Genomic DNA, 8,943 nt, shown 5'->3' with positions numbered 1-8,943 from the left:
GGGGACAATTTGCATAATAACTTTTATTATATGGGATGGCTCTCACCCAATAGTTTCAACAAAAATCCTGAGATTGACTCTTCACTGGTAGGCCTGGACACCTGAGCCTCAGGTAGCCCCTGAAGCCAGGAGGTAGAGTTAGCTCAAACCAATCTGTCTAGAGGAGAAGAGTAGTTCCCCAAAACTTTGGAGTTACTTTCCAGCAGAAGGAATGGATGTCCTCCTCAATCCATTATCCTTTCCTTCCCACACCTTATAGAACAGGACATAGCAGCCCCATTTTACCAGGTGAGAAAGAGGCTTGACTATAGAAAGCAACTTATTCAAGGCAATGCTCCCAACCTTCCCAGGTCACAGGACACAGAAAACATTTGCATGGTGTACTCGGGTAAACTAGTGATACTTGCCTAGGAGGCAATCTTTCCTGACACTTGTGCAATTCTGGACCCTGGCTGGCAACTCTAAAGCTGAGACCTACTACTTTCCATCCTATAACCCATTCATGGCAACTGTCAGACACACCAGTTGGGAAGTGTTGGCTGATAGCTATACAACCACCTGAGCTTTCTGTCACACCACACCCACCTCCTCTGTCGAGCCAACCTCAGCAGTGCAGGGAACCCCTACAACTCAGCAGAGCCCTTTATGGTGAGCACCATTCCTCCTTCCTCCCCTCTTCCTGAGTTATACCACCAGGCGGCAGGCAGCTGGCAAACCCAGTATTGAGATAACATCTCATGGAGCATATCCAAAACCTTCAAATGACATGGTGCACTAACAAAGACACAGACTTTATTGAGGCAGATACATTTCCTAGCAAGGAAGGAAAGGGTCTTAAAAGTTCCTGGAGCAACTGGTTCCTGTGTACTTCTTACAGGAAGGTGGGAATTGGGGTGGAGGACTGGGGTGCAGAATTAAGGCACAAGTAGCTCACCAATGAGGAGCAAGGCAGGAAGAGAGGGGAGAGAGGCCTTAGAGGAGGAAGAGAAAGAAGAAACAGAAGGATCCCTGAGGAAGGTGAAGGAGGAAGAGGGGGTGGGGAAGGAGGCCTTGGGGGAGGAGGTGACAGCTTAGGAAGGTGCTGGCCTCAGTTCATGTACAGGGCTGACCAGGCCAGATATCTCTTGCCTGTGTGGGCTCAGCTGGGCCTGCTCCAGAGGAAGAAGTTGCAGCGAGAAGAGGGGTCAGTGGAAGGCCCCCGGGGCCTGGAACACATGTAGAAGTGGCGGCCCTGGTTGGGTCCTGCCTTCTTCACAGTTCGCATCACACATGGCTCCCCATGGCCCCCACAGACCGGCATGGGCAAGGGACCCCTCAGCACAGACTTCCAGAATGAGGTCCGTACCTCCTTCTCATCCTTGGCCTCTGCATCCTTGGCCTGTCCCTCTACCCCTTTGCCCATCACCTCGTCTTCTGGGATCTTTGGAGTCACAAGGGCACGCAGGTTAGGAAGCTCCAAATTGGTAGAAGCTTGGAGACGGCTGGAGGATGGCTGGAAGTAGTTAATCAGTTTTTTCTGGCCTTTGCTGGAGTCAGCCCGACTGGGCCGAGGCCTGATGGAGCGCACATGGGCTTTGTTTTGGCGCATCTGTCCCTGGGTTTGACTGCTGGGCTGCAGCACTGACTGCTTGGACACAGGCTCTTGTTTGGGATGGACTAGGAAATGAAGGATCTTGAGCTGGGTGCCTGAAAACTCAGGGAGGAAGCGGGTGCAAAGAGGAGGGCATTGTTTTGCTGGCACAGAAGACACGTTCAAGACTGCACCCACGGGGCAATGGTCAGAGCCCATCACCTCAGGCAGCAGGAAGGAGTCCTGGAAGGTGTCTGTAACCAGAGTCCTGTCTCCCAGCACATAATCAATCCGGGAACCATAGTTCAGACGGCGGGCACCAGTGATTGTTGACCAGCAGGTAAAGGCCCTCTCCTGCTTTGGATGGAAGCAGCGGTAGGTATCAATAAAAGCCCCTACGTGGGACCCACCCTGGCAATCCAGCTTACTGAGCAGGCCGTCCATCCACTTGCGTCCTGGGTCCTCTTCAAAGCATTCCTAGGGAAAGGGAAGGGGGGCAAAGGGAAAGGCAGAACTAGATGCCGGAAGGGCCTTTGCTTCATTTTACAGACAAGAAAATGTAATCCAGCAACGGCTGGGATTCCAGTTCCATCCTTCCTGATTTATTTGCTTCATCAAAGCAATTCTTAGAATTGCTCACAAAAAGAATGGAAAATAGGAAGCTAAAGGTGGTTGCCTCTAAAAAGTAGGGCTAGGGCTAGGAGTTAAGAAGACTGCTGCCTTTTCATTTAAACCCTCTGGCACTATTTGGCTTCTCTTGTGTCAAAGCCCTCACTGACCATCCCTCACTTCTGAGCTCAGGGGCTCCAGAAATCCATGTCTGATCACTTCCTTTGACTCTGCTCCCCAGTTCATCCATCCATCCATCCAATTCCCCCACCCACTCAATGCAACAAATGTTCAAAGAACACTGAGCAGGAGTAACCTAGGCAGAGGGTGTTACAAATGAAGAGAACAGCCTCTGTGATGGGCCCCTGGAAGGAGGGGACAGTATACCCAAACACCTGAGGGGAGGCCAAACTGAGGGCCAGAATACCAGCAGCTGATTACTATAGTTCATGCCCTTAGACTAGGGGTGTGCCAGAGAAGACAGAGAAAACTGAAATTAAGCAACGATGTGGAGCCCGACAGGTGTGGCTCAGTGGTTGAGCTTCGACCTATGAACCAGGTCATGGTTTGATTCCCAGTCAGGGCACATGCCAGGTTGCGGGCTCAGTCCCCAGTGGGGAGCATGCAGGAGAGAGCCGGTCAATGATTCTTTCTCATTATTGATGTCTCTATCTCTCTCACTCTCCCTTCCTCTCTGAAATCAATAAAAATATATTTTTTCAAAAAGAGATGATGTGGAGCTAGACTCTACAGTACTCGCTGGCCAATTGAATGTGGGAAGGGTAGAGGAGGGAATAAGGACAATACTAACACAATTCCCAGGCTTCTGGAAAGAGCAACCAAGGGGATGATAGTTCCATTTTTAAAGATGAGAAGACTAGAAGAGCTGGTCTTGTGGAAAGTGGACATATTCTGCTACTTTGGACAGTGCCATGTGACCTGGTACTATGAATTCTCATTTGCTGGAAGAAAGAAGGTAGAAGGTGCACTTAGGACAGTTCTGAACTAAAAAAAAAAAAAGGTTCATGAGCAGGAGACAGAGTGTATTAGAAAAATGATTGGCCCTTGAATTCTGGCTCCCAAAGGAGCCCCATTTCTGGCCACTCACCTCCCTTTCCATGTCACGCCCTAAGAATGGGACTTGCAGCTCCCTATGCACACCAGGCAAATTCTCAACCTGCAGCCTTTTCTCATGCTAGAATGCTTTGGTGTCCTCTCCCCAAAGCTCTACTCTACTCATCTGTTAAGATTCAGACATTTTCAGATGCCTCCCCAATGCCCAGGCTGGCCCAGGAATCCCATTTCTGAGCTCCCTAGCTACCTGGACTGCCACCTCTGTCTCAGCCCTGAAGACACCATCCTATAAGTGGCTGGTCATGTGTCCATAGCCTACCACCACACAGAGAACTCTGAGGGGCCAAGAGCCAGAACTGGGTGGTAACCTGGGTCACCATCATGTGACTCAGGCTAGGTCAAGGGTAGGGTCAGTAATGTCTATTGAATGAATAAACAATTCTCAGTGCTTTGAGAATAGTATTTCAAACTAAGTTCTGCTTTTCCATGAAGGAAGCTGCCCCTGGGCCAAAAACAAACAAACAAACAAATAAAAACAGCACTGATTGGCTGGCTGAACAGAACCACAGTCCGGAGTGAGGTCAGGGGCATAGAGGGAGCCTTACCAGGTTGACTGCATCCCAATGGTCAATGGGGCGGTGCGCTGTGTTCAAGTCACCCAGAATGATCACATGGCTGAAAAACACAACAGTGGGATTGTCAACTGGGCATTCAAGCGAGGGAAGCAGTAGTCCTGGCCCATCTACGATCTCCTGGGCTCAAGAGCTCAGACAGGCCACCTCCCAAATTGAGGCCAAGGTGAGAATCAACAGCAACGCATAACAGCCTCCTTCTACAATCTCATTGTAACCTTGCTGCCCTTTACTCTTAATCAACTCAATTCTGATCTCCAAAGGTGACACTGTTCCATCTGACATGACTGTCTGGCTGATCACCTCAGGGTATTTTTCTGGTCCTTCAAAGTTGAATTGGGGTACCACTTCTTCAAGGAAGCATCCCTTGATTACTCTAACACACCCTCACTTTCCTGTCCCTCTCTGGGATAACACTTATTATTGCTCCCAGGAATTTTATATTCCTCATCTCATTTCATTCTTAAAGCTATTCTGTGAGATAGGGATTCATACATACATTCACTTGACAAGAGAGAAAAGAGAAGCAGGACTAGCCTTGGGGCTCATAGTGAGTAAAAGGAGGAGCCAGAATATGTGCTCAGAGGTATTTGAGTACAAACCCTGTATTTGTGTTCCTTTCCCTGGTCCTCACAATCTTATAGAGCAGGGCCTATTCAAGTAGGCATGCTGGTGTCTGCCACTAGACTGAAAAAAACTCATAAGACGAATATCCCATTTCCCTTCCAATGGAGCCTGACATAGGCTGGGCACACAAGATAAACTCAAGGAAGCCTTGCTGCCCAAGCTTGTAGTACCTGCCAGCTGCCAGGAGGGCTTCTGCTCGGATCTGCAGCAAGCGATAGAAGCGCATCTTAAAGGTCAGCCGCTCAGGCCTCCCAGGGTCAGCATGGGGGCAGTACACGTTGATTATGGTCAAGATCTTCTCCTTACCATCCCAGGTGCTGGGGAGAACAGAAACCACCAAGAAAATGAGTCATTTTCAAGCCTCTCCTCCCCACACCTCAGGGCTTCCACTTAATGGTTCTCTGTGGGATGGGCGCAAAGAAAGGGGACGACAGAAAGACATGAACAAGCTGACACACACAGGACTTGGGGACTGACGAGAGATTTGGCAAGGAGAGGGCTATCTAGGCTGACACCCAGGTAAAGCAGGGGATGGTGCTGCCAGTCAAAAAGACAGGGCACACAGAATGAGAGCACCTTGGGGCAATGAGTTCAGCCTACGATAAATTGCTTTTGTTTGTGCCTGTGGAAATACGAGAGCTGAATCTCCCAGCCTTGCCCCCTGTAGAGATGGGGGACTCAAGGCTCAGAGGGAACATGATTTACCCGATGTCACACAGTGAGTAACCCAGCCAGGACCAGAGTCCAGGAAAGGCAAGTTTGGGAAGTTTCCTATGGTGAATGCCTGTTTATAAAGGCCAGCCTCAGAATCACATGTAGAATAGAACCAGCAGTGCTCAGTGAGAGGGGGGAAGTGGGCTATTACCGGATCTTGTGCTGAGTGAGGAGGGCCCGGCCCTCATTATCCAGAGCCCGAAGCTCCTCTTGGCTGAACTCATCCATGTTTCCATAGCAACCCACGTCCCCATTCTGAAGGGCAAGGAGGCCACTCAGGCCTTCTTCAGCAGCCACTGGGGTGGCACCGTCCTTACAGAAGGTGGCTACACCTAGAGATAGACAGGGTATTTTGAGCAGGCCTGGCAGCCAACAGCCTGTTGCCCCCACACAAGTCACCTGAGTCATCTTCATCAAGTGTGGTTGTATCAACGCTTCTGCCAACTCAAAGGCCATTGATGGCTCCCAGCCTGGGGAAACTCTACTCAAACCCTGAAGTCTCAATTTCTTCATGTACAGCAGCTAATGTTCTAAGTGTTGTACATGAATACATGATAAGTGTTCAACTTGTGTTAGCTACTATCATTATCATGTGGACTCATTTGTGTAATCCTTATAATTGCCTTAGGAGGTACGCATTATCCCTGTTTTCTAGCTGAGGCATAAAGAGATTAAGCAACTTGCCAAAGGGTAGAGCTAGAAAATGAGCTAGGATTTAAGCCCGGGCAGTCTGGCTCCAGAGCTCATACAATTAACCACCACACTATTGTGCTTCTGAGGTCCAATAGGATAATTTGACATAAAATTTGACAAACAATTTTATGTGGCTTTAGCTCTATGGACTAAAAGCCTAAGTTTCTCATTACCTTCTCATCAAAGATTGGAAAACCCTTTCTCCCTACCTGCTTTCATCACCAATTTAAAGTCCCCCCAAGACCCCCATTTACCAGAATAGCCACTCCGGTTGCGGCTAAAGCTGAAATAGGAGTTATAGCCCTCAATGATAGCCAGGGGCTCTGTCAGTGCATCCCCTGAAAAAAGATGTATGATTATGTCAGAGATGAAACTAAGACCCAGGACACATAAAGGCCTGGAATTACAGTTGTAAGACCAATTCCTTGTACACATCAGAGTCAGAGTTGGAAAATAAAAGGAAGTATGTATGATTAGAAGAGGAGCCAGAAAGGTTAGGACTAGAGAGGGAATTGATATTGGAATTAGGAGGGGGAACTATGGAATGGGAGGTGGAGAACTAGGTAGGAGGAGGGAGGTGACTAAGTGACAGGATGAAGCCGGGGGAGGGAAACAGGGATCTGGGAGAGGGAGCTGGGAATCTGGGCTGGGGGCAGGAGAGGGACTTAGAGTATCTGAACTGGAGATGAAAGGAAAAGCAGTTAGGGAGTCTCAGAAGAGAATATGGGGGTGGGGGGCAGAGAAGGAATCAGGAGAGTGAGCTGGGGATGGGAGATGGATGGGAAGGAGAGGGAATTGGGAGGAATAAGCTTGGGATGGAACATGAGGGAAAAATGATGAGAGGCTCTGAGCTGGTGGAGGGGAGAGATGGGAGGAGAGATAAGGGGAACCAGGGATCTAATTAGAAGGTATAAAAAGGAGGAAATTAGGGAGTCCAATCTGGGGGCAAAAATGGGGTGGGAATGAAAGGATCTGAGCTGGGGACAGGGAGGAGGAATTGGAGAGTCTGACTTGGAAGTGGAGGTGGAAGTGTGCGGGCAGGGAGAAAATTATGGGGGCTGAGCCGGGGTGGGTGAATGAATGGGAATCAGAGGATCTGAGCGAGGATGAAGGTTGCAAAGAGGGAGGGAATTAGTCTGCTGGGGACAGGAGAGATGAACTGGGAATTAGGAGATCTAGCTGAATTGAGAAATAAGAGTTTCAAGGGGAGGGGACCGGGGTTCTGAGAGGGTCTAAGAAGGGGAGGAGTCTAAAGACAGAAATAGAAGGGTGAAATGAGATGGAGCAGCGGGCAAGTTAGCAGAAGGGGGAAAGTATGGTAGGGGTCTTGGATTCTTGAACGCTCACTGGTGACTTTAGTCTCCTGAAGACAGAGGATGTCAGCATCCAGCTTGTCCAAAACGCGCGCCATGGCCGTGGTGGTACAGCTGTTGGGCTCCTCCGCTTGCAGAGGGCTCCGAATCCCATTAATGTTCCAGCTCACCACGCGCAGCATTGTGACATCCAACCGCTAAAATCTCCCAGCCCGCGCCCAACCCGGGGACCAGAGAGCGACAGGACTCCCCCAAGTCCCCCTGGCCCGGCCTTCGGGCGCCCAACCCGGGGACCAGAGAGCGGCAGGACTCCCCCAAGTCCCCCTGGCCCGGGCCTTCCGGCTTTCCGCGCGCACTTGCGCAGGCGTCCTCTGACGTGCCACGCAACGGTAGGACGCACGTGGGCGGGGCTTCAAGCCCCTCAGTTCCCATTGGCTACAGGAGAGGAAGCTGCAGGGGGCGGAGCCGACGTCTAGGAGGAATGAATGGCGGGAAAAAGGCCTCCGGTAGGGCTCCTGCTTCTCCCGCAGCACTTTATTTTTTTTTTATCTTTATTGTTAAAAGTATTACATATGTCTTCTTTTCCCCCCATTGTTCCGCAGCACTTTAGCTCACGCATCCTAGTGTGACTGTGTTTGTGCTCTGCCCCAAAGTCCTTTCGATGTTTCCGATGACTTACAAATGCAGCGAAACCGTGCAGCCACCGAAGCCCCACCCCCAATGTGACAGCCCGCCTTGCCTGAAAGCAGACTGCTGTGGCGCTGGCGCCCTAGGAGCAGCTGACGTAACTGTGCTGCGAGGGAGGAAGGATGGTGAAGGGAACTTTGCCGCTGCCGGAGGGAGCACTAAGAAGCAATAAGACTTAGGAGAGGACTCTGGCTTTATTGGGTGGGGAGAGTGGGAGGGAGGAGGCTGTCTCAAGCCTGCCCTGTAGCCATTATCTGTCTTGAGCCTTATAATATCCTAAGGACATGGCTGGACACATACATTCTCTTGGCTCCATTTCTCAGATGAGTAAAATTGAGGCCCAGAGAATTTAAGTGAGCTACCAAGCTCCCATGGCTCTTACATATGCATTATCTCATTTCATTCTCAGGACAACCCTTTAAGGGCCATTGAGACTAAGTAGGAGAGATTGAGTGAATTCACTTCATTCTCAGAGAAGTGATAGAGTTGGGATTCAAACCCTATCTTAATCAGCTCAAGGAATATTTTTTGGAGTCACTTTTTCCTAACCACCCACCTCCCCAGTTAGATCTTTTCCTCTAGGCCCTCATGGCACCCTATGGTCCATTCTGTTACAGCACTTATCACATTGCACAGCTACCATTGATTTCTATTTCTGTCTAGACTGCCAGCAACTTGAGAGCAATGAACATGTCTGATTCATCTCGCTAGTCCCATCCCCTAATATGGGGGATAACATATATTAGAGGAGTTAGTAGATATTTGTTGAATGAATAACAAAGAACAATAGCAATAGCACCAACAGGTTAGTGACTTGATTTTTTTAAGTTAATTCATTTTATTATTATTATTATTATTATTTATTGTAATCCTCACCTGAAGATATTTTTTCCATTGATTTTTAGAGAGAGTGGAAGAGAGAGGGAAAGACAGAGAGAAATATCAATGTGAAAGAAACACATTGATTGGTTGCCTCCTGCACACACCCTGACCAGGGTCCAGGTCAGGGAGGAGCCTACACCAA

At 49.4% G+C, this 8,943-nt stretch overlaps 1 protein-coding gene across 3 annotated transcripts; it reads right to left on the bottom strand.

Moving 5' to 3' along the window:
* Positions 1-770: 770 nt before the first annotated feature.
* APEX2 (APEX nuclease (apurinic/apyrimidinic endonuclease) 2) lies at positions 771-7,593 on the bottom strand. 3 transcript variants are annotated; one of them, XM_006765912.2, is made up of 6 exons: positions 7,267-7,593; positions 6,174-6,257; positions 5,378-5,558; positions 4,683-4,829; positions 3,859-3,928; positions 771-2,047 (listed from the first exon to the last, which is right to left on the bottom strand). In XM_006765912.2, the coding sequence occupies exons 1-6, from the start codon at positions 7,412-7,414 to the stop codon at positions 1,139-1,141; spliced, it is 1,539 nt and encodes a 512-aa protein (XP_006765975.1). In that variant the 5' UTR covers positions 7,415-7,593; the 3' UTR covers positions 771-1,138. The 3 variants fall into 3 exon arrangements, with proteins under 3 accessions (XP_006765975.1, XP_006765976.1, XP_015420895.1); XM_006765913.2 differs by lacking the exons at positions 5,378-5,558; positions 6,174-6,257 and having other exon boundaries at positions 7,267-7,347; XM_015565409.1 differs by lacking the exons at positions 5,378-5,558; positions 7,267-7,593.
* Positions 7,594-8,943: the final 1,350 nt, after the last annotated feature.

The sequence above is a fragment of the Myotis davidii genome, unplaced genomic scaffold (genome assembly GCF_000327345.1).
Source record: "Myotis davidii unplaced genomic scaffold, ASM32734v1 scaffold1960, whole genome shotgun sequence".
NCBI lineage: Eukaryota > Metazoa > Chordata > Mammalia > Chiroptera > Vespertilionidae > Myotis > Myotis davidii.
This window is presented reverse-complemented; position numbering and strand designations above follow the sequence as displayed.

Excerpts from the sequence above, each read along its gene's own strand:
- APEX2 (XM_006765912.2), bottom strand. The coding sequence starts at position 7,414 with ATGCTGCGCGTGGTGAGCTGGAACATTAATGGGATTCGGAGCCCTCTG. Across the intron at positions 5,559-6,173 it reads CAACCGGAGTGGCTATTCTG|GTGTAGCCACCTTCTGTAAG; the intron begins GTAAATGGGGGT and ends GTCTATCTCTAG. Across the intron at positions 2,048-3,858 it reads ATTGGGATGCAGTCAACCTG|GAATGCTTTGAAGAGGACCC; the intron begins GTAAGGCTCCCT and ends CCCTTTCCCTAG.